The sequence below is a fragment of the Hemicordylus capensis genome, chromosome 1 (assembly GCF_027244095.1).
Source record: "Hemicordylus capensis ecotype Gifberg chromosome 1, rHemCap1.1.pri, whole genome shotgun sequence".
NCBI classification, from domain to species: Eukaryota; Metazoa; Chordata; class Lepidosauria; order Squamata; family Cordylidae; genus Hemicordylus; species Hemicordylus capensis.
This window is the reverse complement of record NC_069657.1, coordinates 317038895-317059714: the sequence shown is the minus strand read 5'-3', so window position 1 is coordinate 317059714 and position 20820 is coordinate 317038895. Positions and strand designations below refer to the sequence as shown.

The 20820-nt window shown below is 47.9% G+C and overlaps 2 protein-coding genes across 11 annotated transcripts in view; one reads left to right on the top strand and one right to left on the bottom strand.

The window, feature by feature from the left end:
• Positions 1–8597: 8597 nt before the first annotated feature.
• Positions 8598–14168, top strand: LYRM2 (LYR motif containing 2). Its single transcript, XM_053287387.1, has 3 exons — positions 8598–8940; positions 10419–10559; positions 13724–14168. The coding sequence occupies exons 1-3, from the start codon at positions 8896–8898 to the stop codon at positions 13802–13804; spliced, it is 267 nt and encodes an 88-aa protein (XP_053143362.1). The 5' UTR covers positions 8598–8895; the 3' UTR covers positions 13805–14168.
• A 4970-nt stretch (positions 14169–19138) lies between these two features.
• ANKRD6 (ankyrin repeat domain 6) overlaps positions 19139–20820 on the bottom strand; it is a 136748-nt gene continuing 135066 nt past the window's right edge. For all 10 annotated transcript variants that reach the window (XM_053287377.1, XM_053287385.1, XM_053287384.1 and 7 more), the window contains one exon: positions 19139–20237. In XM_053287377.1, the coding sequence (XP_053143352.1) occupies positions 19666–20237 (572 nt within the window). In that variant the 3' untranslated portion in view covers positions 19139–19665. The remainder of the gene's footprint in view (positions 20238–20820) is intronic.

The following is a 20820-nucleotide window of genomic DNA, read 5'->3' as shown; positions in this document are numbered from 1 at the left end:
TGGCCCCCAAAGGAGCAGTGCTGCATCAGCTGGGATGCTAGATTACTGGCGCTGCAGTGTAAAAAGGCCTTAGTGGAGAGAATCGCATTTCTCCACTGACATGAGGGCAGTACTTTTCCTAGGGGAGGAGCTTATGTTTATATTTATATATAAAATGAGCACGTTATGAAAACTGAATAATTTAGAATTTGAAGGTGAAAAGGGGGCTCATTTTTCCGGAGGAAGGTTTTGTTCGTGCCCAATCGCAGAACTCTCGCGCTTCTGAGTTGTTTTCTGGGACACTTCCCCCTCTCCACTCATAAGTAAACAAACAGGCTCACGGAGGGAGCAGTAGTAGCAGCAGCAGCAGCAGTGCTTCTTTTCCCGGCAGGATTAAGGGGCGAGATAATAGCAGGCTGGGCCTTGGGGCCTCTCCCGCCTCCTCCTCGGAGAGAGAGAACCGCTTCATCCTATTCTGGGTGGGGCTGATTCTGGTGGTGGTGTAGCAGTGCTTTCCCCTGCCCCTCAGGGTTTTCTGACACGCTAGTGTGTTCTTATCCCCTTGCTCATGCTCAGGCCCTGTTTGTAGCTACTCAGTTACCCATACCTTGAAGAGACTTTTGCAGTAATGCAATGTTTAATGTTTAAGATGTTTTAATTGTTTTTTTCTGAACAAAACATGAAAATATTTTGGTGCTTTGGGACAATGCATTATATTTTTTAAAACTGATGTTTCAGATATTTTAAATGTTTTTTTTTTCTGAACATGAAAATATTTTGGTTCTTTGGGACAATGCATTATATTTTTTAAAATTCTCATTTGTCCTTTGGATGCACTATTGGAGTCATTCTTTTTTAATGTTTCAGAATAATTTGTTACAAAATTACCTACATCTGATGTTTTCTGCAGAACCTGGGTTGCCTTTCTTTGGTATTTTAAGCAGGACTGAAAATCTGAGAGGGGGTGTAGTATCACTTTGCCATATCCATCAACAAGTGGTACACTGTAGGGCTTTCTGACAGGCTAGTGTGTTATTTTCCCCTACCCCATCAGATTTCAGTATTTCCTCCTCCTTTCCTGATAAACTTCCGTGTCGTTGCTCATGCTCAGTCGCCCTGTTTGTAACCACTAGGGATTTCCCTCCCGAGGTCAAGCAGTGCACAGGCGCAGTAGCAGTGCACTGAGACATGCGTGGCAGATTGGCTAATTTTAAGCCAAATTGGTCTATTTCAAAGTTGTTTGGCTTTTTAAAAAAATGGTTTGGCTATTCGGCTTATTTCTGGCTTTTTCACTAGGCCATGAAAAAGCCAAATAAGCCAGACCATTTTTTTGAGTCACCACGTGCTTCACGTCTCAGCGTGCCTCTGTGACGTCATCACGTTGTCATCAACATCACACACACACACACACACACAGCAACTTCAAGTGTCTCGCGCCTCTCCCTCTTTTTTTTCCTGCAGCAGGCTCAGCTGAGAAGTTGAATTAGTAGGAGAAGAAGGGAGGAGCTCACCCCCGTTCTGGCATTTTTTGGCGTTTAGTTTAATTTGGCTTTTTTGGGCTATCTTTCAGATTTTTAATCTGGCTGCACGCCCAGTGGCCCGCCCTGAAGCCTCCGTGTCGGTTTGGATAGCCTGGCAGCTTCCGACCCCCACCCCCGCAGAACAGAGCCCCCAGGAATGAAGGCACCGGGGGGGGCGGGTGCAAAGGGAGAGCGTGTGATTTTAAAAAAAATGATCTATCTCTGTATCGTGCTTTGCACTCTGCTCCAGTTATTCTATAAAGGGTTGCACATTATCCTGAGGCTTTTTTGTTGTGGTTTTTTTTTTAAGTCAAGCAATGGCACGCACGTTCCTTCTGCTGAGTCAGGCCCTTGGTCCACTTTGCTGCATATTGTCTACTCGGCTGGCAGCAGCATGTCGCAGTCTCGGGGCCCGGGGGGCAAGGATCTTTGGCTGCTGTCAGCTCGGGCTGCCAGTCCTCTGGGACTGGCCTGGATGGACCCCCCAGGAACCCGCACCTTACCCTCCCAGTGACTCATGAAGGCAGCTCTGGAGGTGCTTAAGGGCTCGAGAGTGCGGGGCGGGGGGGGGATCTTTAGGAACATAGGCAGCTGCCGAGTCAATGTTGTCTACCCAGACTGGCAGCAGCGGCTTCTCCAAGGCTGCACTGCAGGCTCCCCCAGCCCTGTCTTGGAGATGCTGCTGCCAGGGAGGGAACGTGGGAAGGGAACTTCTGCAAGCAGGCAGGCAGGTACTCCTCCCAGAGCGGTTTCATCCCCTGAATCTCTTACAGTCGTGCGTGCGTGCGTGTACCTGTATTCCTTAGCCTGCAAGGAGTCATTAGCTGTCTGGATGGCCAGCAGGCTTCTGCAGCGAATGCAGCTCCCCAGGGGCGTAGCAAGGTTGGAATGGACCCAGAGACCAGATTTTAAAATGGGGGCTCCCCCTCAACATCCAGGGCCTCCGCACACCCCAGGCCCCCAAGGATTTAAGTCTGATATTTCAAAATAAGTATGCTGCCTAGAAATACATTTCACTGCATACACATACACACACACACACACACTTCACAATATATAGTGATATACACTGAGTACTACATATTTGTGCTACTTTTAATGCCTAGAACACAAATTATTAAAATGGGCCCCTCGCTGCAGATTAGCAAAGGAGACTTTCAACCATGCAGTGTGAGCCTATGTATGTTTTCTCAGAATTTTGAACAAATTCAGTAAAGTTTGATTGCAGGAGGTTTTTCACAGGAGGCTTTTAAAGCCCTTTAACACACATCTCCTCTGGAATGGAGGTGCTGCATTCACATGTTGGCCAGATTGACCCTGAAGTCCCTGCGAGTTATTGGGGAGCAGTTCACACGCAAGAAAAATAAAATAAAATAAAAGCACCACACATGCTTCACAGTTCTCACTCAGACCTTCTGGGTTGCAAAAGAACTTGAGCATAAGTGCATTTATAAATGAGCTAGTATTTTTAAGCCCGTTAAAATAACGGGCACTAGTAGACCTTTGGGGCCAGCTATCTCCGCCTCGGCCGCACCGCATCCTCCTCCACCCGGCCGGGCCCACCGCCTCCTCTGGCCGAGAGTGGGGGCCTTTTTCTGGGAGTACTGCCCCACTCTCCCTCCCTCCCTTCTGCCCCACACTCTTGCCTCTCTTCCCCTCCCTCCCACCCCACTCTCTTGCTCTCCCCTCCCCCTCCCCTTCCTGTCAGCCTCCTGCCCCACTCCCTCTTGCCCTTCCCTTCCCCCTCTCGCCCTTTCCCCTCCTCCTGCCCCACTCCCTCTTGCCCTTTCCCCTCCCCCTGCCCCACTCCCTCTTGCCCTTCCCCCTCCCCCCTGCCCAGCAGAGTTGTGCGCTACGGGCCCCACCGCCACCATTCCCCCTTCCATGGCCGCAACAAAGGGAAGCAACATCCGCAACAACTCCCTGCCCCCCTCCCTCTTGCCCTCCCCCCTGCCCCACTCCCTCTTGCCCTCCCCCCTGCCCCACTCCCTCTTGCCCTTCCCCCTCCCCCCTGCCCCACTCCCTCTTGCCCTTCCCCCTCCCCCCTGCCCCACTCCCTCTTGCCCTTCCCCCTCCCCCCTGCCCTCCCCCTCCCCCCTGACCCACTCCCTCTTGCCCTCCCCCTCCCCCCTGACCCTCCTCCTGCATTTTTAAATTTTCTTCTTACCGGCCCGCCGCTCCTCCTCCCGGGCGGCAAACAGTTAAGTTCCGCCACCCGGTTCCGTCGCACCCCAGTGTCCCACAGGCTCCTCCTGGCCTCCACGGCCTGTTCCGCCAGTGGGCCCGCCATGCCACGCGGCCTGACATGGCTGCTGCCGCCGCTTGTCAGTCGTTGCGGGCGGCTGCAGGACAGCCACCGCTCCCCCCATTCCCACCTTTTGCCCCAGTATCGGGGCCCACTGCGGGCTGCCTGTCCGCTGCCGGGCCGGCCCTGCAACCATTTCTTCTCGCCCAGTTTGCCACACAGGGTTGTCAAAGGGACACACTGGAAGAGGCATGAAGCCTCTTCCATTCAAGGCAGCCACCATCTTAGAGTCTATGCAGCCCAAGAAAAGAGTTGCAGGACTAAAGAAGCTTGAAGCTCCCAACACGCATGAAGTGTTGGAGGTTGTTGATTTTTACCCACAATAGGTAAAACAGCAGAGCACTAAGGAATGAGCACACACTCCAGTTACAGAGTCGGTAGCAGAGGATGGTTCGGATATTGCAGCTATTTAAAGAAAACACATGGAGATCCTTGTATGACTAAACACTAAATACTTATTGGTTAAATACACTTAGATAGGAAAGACCTATCTCTAATCTAAAGGACTACATAGTGGATAGGTAAGGAGAGAGAGAGATGTTTCCATCTGCTCTCTAGGAGGAAAAGGGAGGAGGAAAAGTTCAGGGAGGAGGAAAAGTTCAGGGGTCATAGAGTAGGGACAGATAGGGAGACCCTGATTCACTGTCTCTACTCCCAATGCCCCTAGTGGTCATTAGAACAGTTGGTGCAAAAGGTCAATGGGATGCGCAGACTCCGTTTCTTCTCGCCCAGTTTGCCATGCAGGGTTGTCAAGGGGACCTGATGGAAGAGGCATGAAGCCTCTTCCATTCAAGGCAGCCACCATCTTAGAGTCTATGCAGCCCACGAAAAGAGTTGTGGGACTAAAGAAGCTTCAAGCTCCCAACACGCGTTAAGCGTGTTCTCTAAATGGCAGAATACAACGTGTATATGGTATTGTGTCTGTTCTTGGCAATTCCCCTAAAGCTGCTAACACACATGAAGCGTGTTCCATTCAAGGCAGCCACCATTTTAGAGATGCTGCTGTTTCGTGTCGTGATGTGTTTGTCGTGTTGTATGTGCTCTTATTGGACGTTTTTAAATGTTGTGTTGTGAGCTGCCCAGAGGACTATTTGTTATGCGGTGGCTCACAAATAAAGTGTGTGATAATGATGATGTTTGGGACAAGAGAGAAGCCTGAAGCTTGTACGCAGCCCCTGGGTTGTGGTGTGGTGTGGTTTGCCTTGCCCTTTGTGTCTGTGTCGTTGGCTCCTTTTATGTCTTCTTGGCTTCTGTCACGTCGCCTCTGTCGGTTGTTTCTTGAAATCTGTTGGAAAAGAGCAAATTGTGCCACTTATTCTGAAGTGGGGGCAATGTGGCATTTTTTAATCTTATGAGGATTTTTCCAAAGGATTGAGAGCCAGCGTGGTGTAGTGGTTAGAGTGCTGGACTAGGACCGGGGTAACCGGAGTTCAAATCCCCATTCAGCCATGAGACTTGCTGGGCGACTCTGGGCCAGTCACTTCTCTCTCAGCCTCACCTACTTCACAGGGTTGTTGTGAGAAAGAAACCTAAGTATATAGTACACCGCTCTCGGCTCCTTGGAGGAAGAGCGGGATATAAAATGTAAAAAATAAAATAATCAATAATCAATAATATATATCGGAGGAACATTTGAGGTACGCATTCTTCAGTCCTCTGAGGAAAAGTCTCATCACAAAATGCAGTGATACAGCTAGGGATTCTATTCTGGTAGATTTTCTCCTATACAATTAGCATTCTCTTTTTTGACCCTTATCTGCCACATTGGCCCCCTGGGAGGAAAAAATGATCCAAGAGCAGCACTCCAGCCTGGGGGTCATAGGGACACATGCGCCGACTTCGTTTCTTCTTGCTAAATTTTCCTCCAAGCGATGTTGTGGGGATAGAACACACATTTAAAATGTTCAGTTAAAGATAGCTGCTAAATTGGAGGGTATCCTTTCCTATAAAGTTGGCAGTTATAAAGAATCCTGGTGCTTCTATCATGCATACAAGCCAGACCCCATCTTAGAGATTAAGCTGCCTCCCACAGCTGTTTTATTTATTCATTCTTTCATTAAGTGTCTATACCCCTTCATTCAGATAGCTCTAGGCAGTTCACAAATATGAAAAGATATAACTCATTAAAACCAATTTGAGAGAATATAAAGAGAACCCTCTCTTCTGTTGAGAGAATTAAGAAGCCTGAAGCTTCCCACACGCATCAAGCATGTTCCATACAAGCCTGCCTGAAAATTAGAGATTATGCTGCCTCAGAACGGTGTTCCGCGTATCTATAAACCTAAGGCTTTTAATGTGCAGGGGTGTTCCATTCAAGCCAGCCACTCTCTTAGGAATTATCCTGCCTTGCACAGCTGTTGGGAGAATAAAGGAGCCTCAGGTTTCTTTGGACAGCCTCAAGTCGCACCCAGTTTTCTCAGACTAAAACGGCCAGTCTGTAGTTACACAGCCCCTGGCCTCAGGGAATTTTCTGCTACAGCCCCTGTGCCGTTGCGCTCAGAAGTCCTGCCCTACGCGGTCCATAGTTCTAGCATTTGTGTGCACAGAGAAAGAACGCTATAAGAGTGGACAGATTTTCACCGTGATGCAGAAGACTGTGGCGCCCCAGTGTTCTGAGGACGGGGAGAATCTGTCGCGTTTTCCCTCTGCAGAGAAATGCTACAAATGTGGGCAGTGAGGTGGCAGGGCTTTTGCACACGTCAGCACGGCTGCAGCATCCTCCAAAGGGGTTTGAGTTCTTTTGGCAAGATGAAGCCAAAGCAGGGAGATGAACTCCCTACTCATAAACTTCACTTCCCCTCAGAAACTGCTTTTTGGAAGGGGTCTGGAAGACCATAATCCCACCACTCTCCCACAAAGTATTCTTGTAAAAAGTCATGTCCTGGCTGAGTAGCATGGCTTGAGTGGTTTCCTCCTCCTTTTTCTGAAGCAACAGAGATTTATTATCAATATTTTAGTGAGGTGAAAGCCAAGGCTGGGCATAGAGCCCTTCCTTGCCCTGTTTTGGAGACAGCCTTTCTTCAGAAAATTTTTGCCTGTGAGGTAAAGCCAAAGCTGGGCATAGAGCCCTTCCCCCAGAGGGTTAGAAGCAAGCTCGGAGACAGCTTTCCCTCCGTGACTATTTATTAATTACTCTCACTAAAATGCTGAGGTAAAAGCCACTGCTGGGCATGGAGCCCTTCCTTGCCCTGTGGAGACAGCCTTCCCTCAGAGCATTTCTCCGCGGGATGGAAGGAGAGCGGCTGCTGCCTTGTGGGACGTCACGTGAAGCTCCCTAGTTTCCTGAGGAGAGCCTCTCCTCCACCTCAGCTCTGCTGTCCCTCCTCCTGCTGCTGCAATGTGGGGCGTGAAGCCCCCTAGTTACCTGAGGAGAACCTCTCCTCCACCTCAACCCTGCTGGCCCTCCTGCTGCAATGTGGGGCCTGAAGCCCCCTAGTTTCCTGAGGAGAGGCTCTCCTCCTCAGCCCTGTGGGCCCTCCTGCTGCTGCGGCTCTTGCTGCCTCAGCTGTCTCAAATTCTCATTTCTCAACCAAATGTGGCGGGCTGGCGTCTTGAGCTTCAGCTGCGGGAGGCGGAGCCCGCTGTCCAGCTGCTCGCCAATCAGTGATGCGCCTGTCACCCTGCCAACCAATCAGAGAAGTGGGCTCAGCTCCCAGGGGCGAGCGGGGAGGAGTGCAGAAAGCCCTCCAGAATTCTCCCACAGAAGCTTTGAAGCTCTGTGCATGTTCGTACAGGAGGTTGCGCATGCCCAGTGGCCCGCCCTGAAGCCTCCGTGGCGGTTAGCCTGGCAGCTTCCGAAACCACCCCCCCCCCAAAGGAGCTCCCAGGAATGAAGGCACCAAGTGGGGGGCGGGCGCAAAGGGAGAGCGTGTGGTTTTTTAAAAAAAATATTTCTCCTTCTCTGTATCGTGCTTTGCATTCTGCTCCAATTATTCTATAAAGGGTTGCACATTATCCTGAGGCTTTTTTGTTGTGGTTCTTTTTTTAAAGTCGAGCAATGGCACGCACGTTCCTTTTGCCGAGTCAGGCCCTTGGTCCGCTTCTCTGGTATTGTCTACTCAGCTGGAAGCAGCATGTCACAGTCTGGGGGTGGGGCAAAGATCTTAATTTGCTGCCAGCTCGGGCTGCCAGGCCTCTGGGACTGTCCTGGATGATGGATTCCTCCCGGAACCCGCAGGATATCCTCCCAGTGACTCGTGAAGGCAGCTCTGGAGGTGCTTAAGGGCTCGAGAGTGCGGGGGGGATCTTTAGGAACATAGGCAGCTGCCATAGACTACCGAGCAGGGGCGTAACTACTATTAGGCAAGGGGAGGTGGCTGCCTGGGGGCCCCCACCTCGAGGGGCCCCCCAGAGGCAAGTCACATGATTATATATTGTGAAGTGTGTGTGTGCATCAGCGAGGGGCCCATTTTAAAATTTTGTCTCTGGGCCCACTCCAGCCTTGTTACGCCCCTGCTACCGAGTCAGACCCTTGCTCCACCTAGCTCAGTGTTGTCTACCCAGACTGGCAGCAGCGGCTTCTCCCAGGCTGCCCTGCAGGCAGGAGTCTCTCCCAGCCCTGTCTTGGATATGCTGCTGCCAGGGAGGGCACGTGGGACCTTCTGCAGGCAAGCGGGGGCTCCTCCCAGAGCGGATTCCCCATCCCCTGCTTGAATCTCTTACAGCGGTGCGTGCGTGCACCTGTATCCCTCAGCGTGCAAAGAGCCATTGGCTGTCTGGATAGCCAGCAGGCTTTGGCGCATGCTCAGATGCCTAGCGTACCACTCGTTGATGGATACGGCAAAGTGATACTACAGGGGTTGGGGCAGAAAACGAAAAGGAGCTTCGTGTTTGACCATACTGAGCATGCTCGAATGCTTATGCGCATGCTCAGAATGATGCACCGGGCCGGACTCGTTGAGCGGCTGGGGAAAGAACTCCTCCTGAGAGGAGGAGGAAGAAGAAGCCGAGGTGAAAAACCGCTTCGCCGCCGCTCTCTGCCCTTTCAGAGCCTGAACCGAGCGGGGCGCTGAAGAGCCGCCGCCGCCCAGCAGCAACCGCGCTGGGCCGCAGAGAGAGACGGAGGGAGGTGGCCGCCGGCTTCCGCTCGTCATGGTCGCGTCGCGGCTGCCCCCGGCCGCGCTCACGCTGAAGCAGGTAGAGGCGGGGAGGGAGGCCTGGTGGGCCTGGCTTGCAGGCGGCTCGCTCCTCCTCCTGGCCGAGGTCTCTTGGGGCCCCGGGGGAGGGGGCGCGGAGGGAGGTCGGCCGCAGCTCCAAGCTGGGCAGGCAGTCGCGGCGGCCTTGCGGGCGGGCGGCGCACAGGGGCTAAGCCCCTACTTAGGTCGGAGGCCAGAAGCCTGTGCCGCCGCCGCCGCGAGTAGTGCTCGGTTTACGGCCCCCTTTTGTGTACACACACGAGGACTCCGCGCCTTTAATGAAGCGTGGCAGGCAGAAGTTCAACGGGTAGGGCTCCTGATGGACCGGCCAATCACTGTAGCTTTAGCCTGTGTAAAGCCAGCAGCTGCGGGGTGGTCTTAACGGAGCAGCCCCCCCTCCCCCCCGCGGCGACTGACTTCTCTAATGATTTATGGTACTCAGCACCAGGTTTTGCCAGGGTTTGGATTTCGTTTCCCCCTAGCAGCTTGGCAAACGGATATTCAGCCCGTGGAGGCTTTCTCGCCATAGCAGCCAGTACTGAAGGAAAGCGAAAGGTAAAGTGTGCCGTCAAGTCGGTGTCGACTCCTGGCGCCCAAAGAGTCCTGTGGTTGTCTTTGGTAGAATACAGGAGGGGTTTACCATTGCCTTCTCCCGCGCAGTATGAGATGATGCCTTTCAGCATCTCTCCTATATCGCTGCTGCCCGATATAGGTGTACCAGTGGGGATTCAAACCGGCAACCTCTTGCTTGTTAGTCCAGCATTTCCCCACTGAGCCATTAGGTGGCTATGAGGGAAAGCTATGCCACTGGATTTTCGGAAGGAACCCTGTGAGGGCGAAGGGAATGAGGTGCAAATCAGTACTTGGCATGCACATGTGCGAACGGCTCCTTTTGCTGTCAAAATACCTGAGATGGTTTTTATTGTGGGGCCCTTAGCCCTGTTCAGATGTCTTTAAAAAATGCCACTGTAACCGTGTCCAGCAGCGCAAAGGGGTCCGATGTCACCATCACACTCTGCCACTCATGCTTAGGGAGGCATTTGTGTGAACACGGAAGTGCTATATCTGTCATGGTGGTGAGCGTTTCCAAGGGGCTGGGGCGCTGTGAAATACCACTTTTATCATTATTTCAGAGTTGGAGCATCCTGAGGCTGTAAGGATGTTCTCCTGCTCTTGAAATGACTGTGTGTATCCCTGTAAATAAAGTAGCAAGGCCGATAACCAACTCTGTAGTTGTGATTTCAGCACAACCTGTGGCTGTAGCTCAGTGATAGTGCACATGCTTTACATAGACAGGGCCAAAGCATCTCCATTTAAGCAGCAGGGCTCAGAAAGATCTCTGCCTAAGACCGTGAAGACCTGCGGTTGGGTTTGGTGGACTAATGGCCTAATGCAGTATGGCTAGTTAATATACCTGTGGAAAGATGCAACATTCAAAAAATGGTAATAGGGACTTTTCTGTCACTTGATATCCTGCAGTTCCTGAGAAGGCAGCAGGTTCTTCAGTTGTACAGGAAAATTCTGCAGGCTATTCGTCAGGTACCTAATGAAGCTGATCGCCATTACCTTCGAGACTGGGCAAGGGCAGAATTCAAAAGAAATCAAGATGCTACAGAAGAGGTAAAAGGTAGCCCTCCCCAGTTTGTGTGGTTCTGCTGACTTTACAGTTGATAGTTCTTCCGGTCTTCACTAAGACTTCCAAACAGCCTGTTCAAAACACTAGCCAGTGATTTGAAAATAATTATCAGTCTTGTTCTCCAGCATCTGATTTGTTAGTGGTGCCATGATAGATGGAACAAAAGTCTTGGAATATTTGGTTGAATGACACGAACATGAGAATTCCCCAAACTGCTTTATCACACACTGTAATCGACTGAGGACAGTGGGCTGACATACAGAGCAAGGATGCACCAGTGCAGTGGGAGAGCAGCCTAACAAGTTTCCAACTTACTCTCCTGGTGCACTGAGAAAGGGATAATTTTTTTATGCCCTCTGTGCTACACACAAATGTGTTTAAGGGTTGCACAACCTTCAGGGACACATTTTCAAGTGGCACAGAGGGCTTCCTTGCTCTGTATGTCAGCCATTGGCTTGTGACCTTTTGCTGGCTGTTAACTTTGACATTAACCAGAATTACTTTCATAGTATGGGGAAGTATGTAAAGTTACAGGGGGTGAAAAAACCTAGTTGCTTGTATTTTTAATTGGACAAAACTGCAAGTTTTCAGACAAGTTGATGAAATTGGCTAGTTCCCCCCCACTATTTATTTTAGAAGTGAGTGTGCTACCCTTCAGAGACAAAACTCCCAGGGTGGCTAACAGGTACTTTCATCAAAATTCAAAAAGAATACAGTCCATAAAATTAAGTTGAAACAAGTACTAAAACAGAACAAAACAATTCAAATCAAAAGTAGTAGAAAAATTGTGAGATTGGCTTTATCTGCTTCACTGCAAAACAGTAGATTCTAATGGTTGCACCAAAATAATATTATGCAGTGACACCTAAAGCACCTAAAACAGTAGAAGGGCATTGGCTCTCTTCTTTGCATTTTTGTTGTATACTGTACTTCTCTTACTATAAGGGAAGAGTAGATCAGGGTTGTGCTTCTTGTTCCTGCTTTATGACGAATAAATACTTTGAACCAAACTACATGTTACACTGCAGCTGCTTGTAATGTTATTGCAATAGCCACTAATCCATTTGTAGCAGAAAGCAGCGGGGGGTGGGGAGGAAGGGAGCCCTTATCCCTTCACAGGAAAAAAGGAAAGGTTGTGCCATCGACAGGGCTGTCCTTAGGGCATGGCAAGCAGGGTGACCGCCCCAGGCCCCACTCTTTTAACCCCCATTAGAATTAACTGGAATTGGGCCTCGCACTGGCTGATTTGCCCCAGGCCTTGCAGCCTGCTAATGCTAAGGACAGCCCTGTCTGTCAACTCTAAGGACAGCCCTGTCTGTCAACAGAGCCATGTGGTTTTCTTGGTAGAATACAGAGTGGTTTACCATTGCCTTCTCCCACGCAGAATGAGATGATGCCTTTCAGTACCTTCCTATATCACTGCTTCCTGATAGGGATGTGCACAAACCAGTTCACAGGCCATGCTGGAGGCCTGCAAACTGGTTCGCTGGTCCGGTGGTCCGATAGACCGTCGCCAGGGTGTGTGTGTACTTACCCTTCCCGCCGCTTTTCCCCCTCCGGCGCTCCATTTTCAAGTAAAATCTTTGGGGCGGCAGCAGTCCTCCCTGCTTCCCCTGCCCCCTTGTTGTCTAGAAAATGCAGAAGTAACTTCCATGCATGTGCCCGCCACCACGCATCACGCATGTCACTGTGACATGTGCGGTGTGCACGTAAACATTGGCGGCACACACACAGCAGCAGCAGCGCGCATGAGTTACTTCTGCATTTTGCAGACAACAAGGGGGCAGGGGCAGCAGGGAGGACCACTGCCACCCTGAAGATTTTACTTGAAAGTGGAGTGCCGGAGGGGGGAAAGCAGCGGGAGGGGTAAGTATACACACACACACCGCCCTTAAAGCAACACCCACCCACCCCTGGCGTCTGACTGAGCCTGTGCGGTCAGTGCACATCCCTACTTCCTGATACAGGAATTTCTCATAATCTCACACCATTGTTTTCCCCACTGAAGACCTCTTCCTCCCATGCCACTTTTCTCTTTTTCCAGGCCATGTTTGCAAGGTAAACATGGATCTGGAACCATAATAGAGATAAAAGTGGGCACAATTAAAGAGTTAAACAACCCTTCCTCTTACCACTTCTATGCTGAAACCACCCCTTATTGGGGATGATTTGAAGTGGAGAAACACTTCACAGTAACGTGTGTGGCTTGTCTAATGTGCAGTTTAGCCCTTGTAGGCTATAGAGCAAGGGTCCATTGTCATCCCTTGCCCCATTGCCTTTCTAAATGAGTTCTTTGAATCATGAGTATTATTCATATACAGTTTATGAGCCACTACCTCAATGTCGTGTGTAGGTAGTTTAATTAATTTTTTTCCAATTTTGAGAGAGGGTACTTTTTGTTGAACATTTCAGAGGAAGTCATGTAGCAACTTTATCTTGCATGCTCATTTCTAAAAATGCTGGCACATCTTGTCTGCCCTACTAACACATTTTGGCACAGTTTGTGAGGCATTGTTAGATACTTTGCTTCCTAGGTATTTATGTGGTTGTACAAGTGCACCAGAAGTCAGTACACATGTCGCCGCCTCTATATAGAGACCACTGAAGAACTCTTTGGTGTGGTAGCTGTGATATATAGTGCACTGCTTAACATGTGGAATATCTTTATGGTGAGCACCTAATGGTACAGTGGGGAAATGACTTGCCTAGCAAGCAAGAGGTTGCTGGTTCGAATCCCCGCAGGTATTTTTCCCAGAATATGGGCAACACCTATATCGGGCAGCAGCGATATAGAAAGATGTTGAAATACATCATCTCACACTGCACGGGATATGGCAGTGGTAAACTCCTCCTGTATTCTACCAAAGAAAACCACATGGCTCTGTGGTCGCCAGGAGTCAACACGGACTCAATGGCACAACTTCAAGTAGTGCCACATGGCAGAAAGATATTTCAGTGGCCTCCTCATAACAGCTGTAATGTAGAGCAGCCCTTAAGTGAACTGTTGGTTGTGAATGTTATGTATTTTATGAGCTGAATATTTTCCCTGTCAACATAAATGGATAGAGAGTAACTATTGTTCAAAGTGTGTGTGTAAATGCTGATTGCTCTGTGGGCACCTATTGAACATGCCATTTCTGCTTTACAGGATACAATTAGGATGATGATCACTCAGGGCAACATGCAGCTTCAAGAACTGGAGAGAACACTCAAGCTGGCAAAATCATAGCCCTAATTCTGCTCACTCACAGATTGTGGAATGCAGTGTATGTGTTAAACATAGCTTTCTCAGAGGACATTGGATTAGGAGAGACTCCTCAAAGACCCCAAATGTGATTCCAGTGCAGACATCTAGGAATCATTAGTAGGCAGCACTGCATCAAGTTGGAAAAGCTGAGCCATGACAGGAAGAAGTACACAAGGAGAGACTGCAAAAAGGTGATGTCTAAAGCTAAGCTACATCTGTCAAACAAGCAGAAGTGGACTTTACTACCTAAACTGAGCCTGTGGACACCAGGGTCTAGACTGTAAATACTAGAACTACTAAACTAACTTTCTCTGCCACATTAAAGATCTTGTTGTTTACCATTGAATATATTGTCCATGCACACTGAATTAGAACAGTCTAATTCTGTCCCACATCCTCACCCCTGATGCTTTTTCTGGGTTTCTGCTTGTGATTTATGTTGGAAGGAGAAAAAATAGTCAGTAGCCAAGGAGCTACTGGAAGCTGAAGATTCTTGGAACTTTATGAGAACAGCCTTTGTTTTTTTATTCCATTACTTTGATGTTTATCTTTAAAAGCAACATCTGCAAATTTTTTTGAGGTCCATGTTGATGGATTAAAGCTCTGGCAACTGTTTATGCAAACCAAGATGTTTAATACAGTTCAGTTCATGTAATCTACATGGCACAAGTAAAATCCAATAGGAACCGTATAAGTACAGTGTTTTCTGTATAAAACAATTTCATTTGTTAGGTGATATTTTTAGTTCCAGAATTATTTACAGCAGGATACACATTCCTTTTATGAACTCTGTTTTATCCAACAGTTTGCATGATACATTCAAGCTTTCCAAAGAATATGTGATATAAAATGGGAGCCTCTTAAGTACGGGGGCATAGTTGGAGTGGGCCCTGGCATAAAAAAGTGAAGATGGGCTCCTGCCCTCCCACCTTTTCTCTGGGAAGGGCTGTGGGGGAGCAAAGAGCAAGCTGCTGCCCAGCCAGTGTGCTCCCCACCCTGCCCCTGCTCAAGTAGAATGCAGATTACCTACACTCCATGTATGTATTTTCCTTAATGAGTTTTAGTGGCCTCTCTATTAGAGAGATCTTAAGCTACTTCTTACTGTGATTTTTTTTAAAAAAAATTCCCATCAGAAGCAGTTCTTGCTATCCATTTTGCTTCAAGGCATGCACAAGTAAAGCATGAGATACCAAATGAATGTCCTAGTAGTAGGAGAAGCAGAAAAATACTGACACAATTGTTTTCAAGGTTTGTTCTCCCAGCTCAAATCCCATTGAGTAGGTGGCTATGAACTTTATTATTTATAGGCAGGCTTGTATTGGAGGAGTGCTTCATAGACCAGGCTATTAATAAATAGCCAAGTCGGAAAAACCTAAGGCTCCCATCCTGTGCACATTTCCTGAATTCTATTAAGTCAAAGAGGCTTGCTTCTAAACAGCAGGATGCTTTTAAAAAAACCAAGCCTTTAATTGCTTACAATTTTTTGAGCCCTGTAGGCAATTCTACATAGGGTTGTGCAGGAGCAGCCACCGGTGGGGCAGGGAGCAGTTCCCTTAAAGAGCAGATAAGGAGCTCCTTGCCTGCTCCTCTGCCACCCTGCCGCTTTTCTGGCAGTTGCACCCACTCTCCCAAAGGCTGCGCTTCACTGTAGAGATGTTCCCTGTGGCCTTCACACTGGCTTTGGGGAGAGCAGGCACCGCCCGCTGGAACAGTGGTGGGGCGAGCCTGAGAAGGTAAGAAGCTCCTTACCTGCTTTTTAAAGGAACCACTCCCCACCAACCCACTTCGACTGCTGGTGCCTGAACCAGTTTGGCACTTCCCAGAGGAAGCACCAAACTGGCTCGTGCACATCCCTAGTTCTTCCTTCACAAAAGCCCTATTCACACATTATGTTCAACACTTTTTCAGCATACTGCATACACAGGTACAGATCTGTACATAGATACATAAGCCCTCTTCAGACTTATGAGCATCCTGGGCACTCATGGTTGCAGCGGGGAGGGAGTCCCACCAATGATCACAGTTATGGCGCTGTTTGTCTGAAGGGGGCAGCCCTGTAACTATGATCATGGCAAATCACTCATGGATTTGCCGCAATCATGCTTAAGGGGCTGCCCCGCCCCCCTTCAAACAAATGACACCATAGTTGTGATTATTGGCACAAGGGGTTGATTGACAGCTGGGTGGTGGGACTTCCTCCCCACTTTTGCCCACTGTAGCAGTGAGTGCCTGGGGCGCTCATAATGCCTGAAGCGAGCTTGTCTTGTTCATATGTTACAATAAACACAGGTACAGCAGTACACTTCCTTTCTTTTCCTTGCACTTGAGCAACCTGTAAACCCAGGTTCACTTCTAAAATGAATGCAGGTTCAGTCCTTCACACAAAAGCATGTGCAAGTGTACAGACACTTGTACATTCATACAACATGTCTGAACAGGGCTAATCTAGTGAGGTAAACCAACAAATGAAACAGGTTTCAGTTTGCAGATCTCTTCAGAGAGTATAAAAGGCAGCTTGGAGTAAGTGCATGGAAAACCCATATCCACCACATGGGGATGCATGGTTGATCTGGGGAAGTGGGCAGCAGTCTGTTCAGCCTCAGCACATCAGCCTGCCTGCCTGCCATGCTGATAACCTGTTCCACATGGCTGGGAAGAAGGGTGGGGAGAATCTGCCAGTGCAGAAACTGACACTCAACTTTCTCAGGACTAGGGCCTAACACAAGAAGTGCTGTTCAAAATAAGCAGCAACAGTGCTAAATTGGTTAGTTTCCAAGTTACCACAAGATCCTTATCTCCAATGAAAACTTACATTGGCAACATGTTTTCCTAGAATACAACTTTTACTGACCACAGAATAGACATTATAGTCCCCCTCCCCGTACACGCATAACACAGTTCCTAGTTCTTAAGCTACTGTTCACCAGATAAGGGGTGAGGAGAAACTCCCAGCCAACATTATACAAAACAAGTTCAGCATCTTTGCAAAGTACAAACAATATCTATGTGTCATAGGGATATTTGAATGATAGAGATAGCGAAGTGCTGACCCTGAAAGCATTGTTACTTGGTCCTGCAGGGGCTTCTCTGTTCATAATAGAAAAAGATCTCTGTCCACATTACTTTGCATACACAATTGTCCTTCCTTCTCTAAAGTGAATGCAACGATGAACTGAAGAGCCGAACAGGATCCCAGGTACAGCCCTAGTAGTGTAGGTACACCTTACATTTGCTGGATTGCACTTTCTGGCCTGGTGGATCCTAATGTAGAAGGGTATGTCTGTCTTCAGAACCATTATTTGTAAAGGACCCAGTTGTACAAGGATTACTGCATGACACACACAGCCCTGAGTGCTTCGTGTGTGTTTTACTTTGTGTGGCACACTTGTGTACAAAAGATGGAAAGGTATATTATAGAGCCATCAAGTACTTGCAGAATACGTTATCAAAACACTATTCTAGAATTCTTCATTTAGATACATCAAGACCAACCCTCACCCACCCACCCACCCCAATTACTGTTTGTGGTTATGTGAGCCCTGGGGCAGTTCTAATCCTTGCATTTTTAATATGCTTCTACATTTCTGGAATGCATTACAGGATTTAAATTTATTTTGTTCCACGTGGTATAAAGGTCATAAGAACAACAAGCCCATCTTAGTGAATGTAAGCAATTTAGACTATTTGGATTATGAAACATGAGACTGCAGAAAGATTTTCGCACACCCTTAGACAACCACCTCTCTTCATTCTGTGTATGTTCTTAAACAAGGCAGAACTAAAATCTACGCCTAGGAAACAACTTCTGACCAACAATACATTTTGGCCCCAACCTAGCTCTAGTCATATGAGAAGCAATAGAATATATCTGCACAGAGATGAGCTGGGGGTGGTGTGTGTGTGTGTATTTGTCCAAACTACATCTTAATAGTGGCTGACCTACCACACAGTCCCCCATCGTTCTAAGCGAGATGCACACACACACTGCAGCATTCTACTCAAATCAGGCAGGCGCTGATTGTGGAGGCACTCCTCTGTGCTTATTAAGCACAGTGTCATCACTGATCTGACGCTGCTTCCATCATTCCCGATGGAAGCAGCATTGGAACAGCAATAACGCTGTGCCTAGTAGGCATGGAGGCACCCCAGCAACCACCTGCTTTTGAGTAGGATGCTACAGCATGTGTGCATCTCTTTTAGCACAACAGGGGACTGTGGTAGGTAAGCCATTTCCTGCAGCTGAAGTGCTCACCATTTTCCAAAATTGTTACTGACACACTCTATATTTCCCAACACTTAGGGCACTTCTGAGAATGAAATTAGCTATACTCATACATATAGCAACTGTTAAGTTGCTTTTCAACTTTATTCCCCTCCCTCCCACTCTGTTCTCTATGCATAGCTTAACACCAGAACACCAGATTTTATGGAAACTTTAAAGCAGCCTTTAAAACCCACTGATAAATTATGAAATTCATATAGGGTAAGTATAGTGAAGAGGTCAATTTACTTCAGGGCAAGTTTGGCCAACTTCATATCCAGAAGCATATTTTGCCATAATGACTCCCTAGTAAAATTGCTACCATCTAACAATAATTGCTTCAAAATTTTGGAACACATATTGTCAAGTAGCAAACTATACACAGATATGACCAAAATCCAAACAGATGTAATGTTAAATAATGAAATCTCTCTCCTCTCTCTCTCTCTCACACACACACACCTCTCTCTCTCACACACACAACTTTTTTTCCATCGTCAATTAAATTGACAAACTGTTACTACACCTTGATTAAAATTTGATAAGGCCACCAGGGGGGTAGGGAAGAATGCTTCAGTAGCCAGATCCAACCCACAGACCACCATCAGCTGACCATTACTGGTTTAGAACAAATTTTAAGGGATTTACTTTGAAGCCTATTTTTTTGTGAGAGTAACTTTTAAAATCAAACACCCTTTCAAAAATAAATAAATAAATCTTTTTTTCATTGTACAAGATTATCCAGACCTAAAATCCTGTGAATCAATTCTTTGGATGGCAGCAGGAACAAGAGAAGAGTTATCTTCTCTTTTCCTGCTCCCAAGCAGCAGCTGATCAGCATGAGTGCAGCTTATATGACAGAATAGCCTTCGATGACAGGCTATTACAGGGGCAGCCCCAGCTGCTGACAGCACTGAGCAACCCACCCCCAGAGTCTGTTTATGTGCCTGGAAGCAAGCTGTAACATACCGAGGACCTGCTGCTGCTGGAAGATCATGACAGAAGACCCCAAATGGCAGTGCACAGCTGTGCAGGATGGAGAGGTAGAGCCTTGCTAGTGGTGACCACTTTTATTTTTAAAAGGACATAGGAGCACCCATGAGCTTAAATGGTACAACAAGAGAATGCTCAGCTTCAAAATATTTTTTTTAAAAAAATATATAAAATAAAATATTAGAAAATATTTACAAAATGGCACAGGCATTTGGGGGAGGGGCAGGAATTGTGTCACTTGTCTCCAGGGATAGCATATGGGTATTGACAGGGCATACCACCTATGCAGAATTACTGTCACAACTGGCACATTATACTGGGATAAAACAAACATTTCCCCGGGGGTGGCGGGGGGGGCGGATTCTGTTTTACAGAAGAACCATGCTACTTTGAGGAGAGAGATCTGGCTTCCCTTGCAACACCTGCCCAATTACAGCATGAACAAAATTATTCCCTGGGGGGGGGGAAACCCCAAAGCCAACAAGCATGGTGCAGCTTGTGGCCCCCCCACCCCGCTCAAAAAAATAGCTTAACAGCAGTTTTGCTGAAGTATCGGTTCCTATGTATCTTTCAGAAGCATGTAGATATGCTAAGTTTCCTTCTGCACTTTAGTCCTTAGCTTATGAAGTTCCTCTTCTAAGCTCTTGATATGCTCTCTGAGGGCTGCTTTATCTTCCTGGGCTTTCTGATCCGCTTGGCTCCGGGCTTCTTCAATCTTCCTCTCATACCACTTCTCCATCTGACCTGAAACCGCCTCAAAGAAGTACTGCGTGATTTCCAGGGCTTGAGAAGTGCCTGTCAACTGAGGGCTCGCCTCCTTTCCTCCAGGGACAGCAAGTGGCTGCTGCTGCTGCTGCTGCTGTGTAGCGGGAGGGGCTGTGTGCTGGGGGAGTCTGTGCTTCACCTGACCACTTCGGCTGGATTTCTTGGTCTGAGTTCCTTTGTCTAAGAAGCAGCTGCTCTGCAACTCCGTCTTTGTAAATTCAGCAGGGCCCTGTGAAGCAGTTTGCACCTTCACGTGCCTTAATTTGGAACCCGAGTATTCCGATGGGAGAGACTCCTGCTGCAGTCTGCCGAGACCCGCTTTATCCTTAGGCCTAACAACTGGAGGAGATGGTGCTGAAGGGGCTGGGCCCCCACCAGCTAACTGTTGCTCCATTCCTGTAAATAAGAAAACGCAAACAACCATTCTGAGTATTTATTTATTATTATTATTATTATTATTATTATTATTATTATTATTATTGCACAGATGCAAAAGCAGATAACTTCATTAAGGAAAAATGGAGGGTTGGTTCACACCTGCAAGTTTGAGCGTTCAGTTTCTACAACATCAGAGGAAGACTTGTATTTGCAAATGGGATAACATAGATAGAACTTTCTGATCACCACCAATATAATGTTTCTCAATAAGATCATACAGTCAAGTGTACATCACCAAGCACAGAGATGTGTGAACCAGCCCACAGGGTCCCATTAACACTCAGTAGAGCAATTATTTCCAAATCATAGACAGGGACCCAGTTTTTAGATAAGCCAGCAGAGCAGAATGTACTGACACTAAAACAAGGCAAATAGCTTACAGACAGTCCTGATCTAGGCTATGCCTGTTCAAACCCATCAGCTGTATTCAGACATAATACCAAAATGATAGTATCACATTATGAGAACATGTTATGGTAAGCCTTGACCTTGCATAGGAAAAGAGGAAGCTGCCATATACTGAGTCAGACCATAGGGCTAT

Excerpts from the sequence above, each read along its gene's own strand:
- LYRM2 (XM_053287387.1), top strand. The coding sequence starts at position 8,896 with ATGGTCGCGTCGCGGCTGCCCCCGGCCGCGCTCACGCTGAAGCAG. Across the intron at positions 8,941-10,418 it reads CCGCGCTCACGCTGAAGCAG|TTCCTGAGAAGGCAGCAGGT; the intron begins GTAGAGGCGGGG and ends GATATCCTGCAG. Across the intron at positions 10,560-13,723 it reads ATCAAGATGCTACAGAAGAG|GATACAATTAGGATGATGAT; the intron begins GTAAAAGGTAGC and ends TCTGCTTTACAG.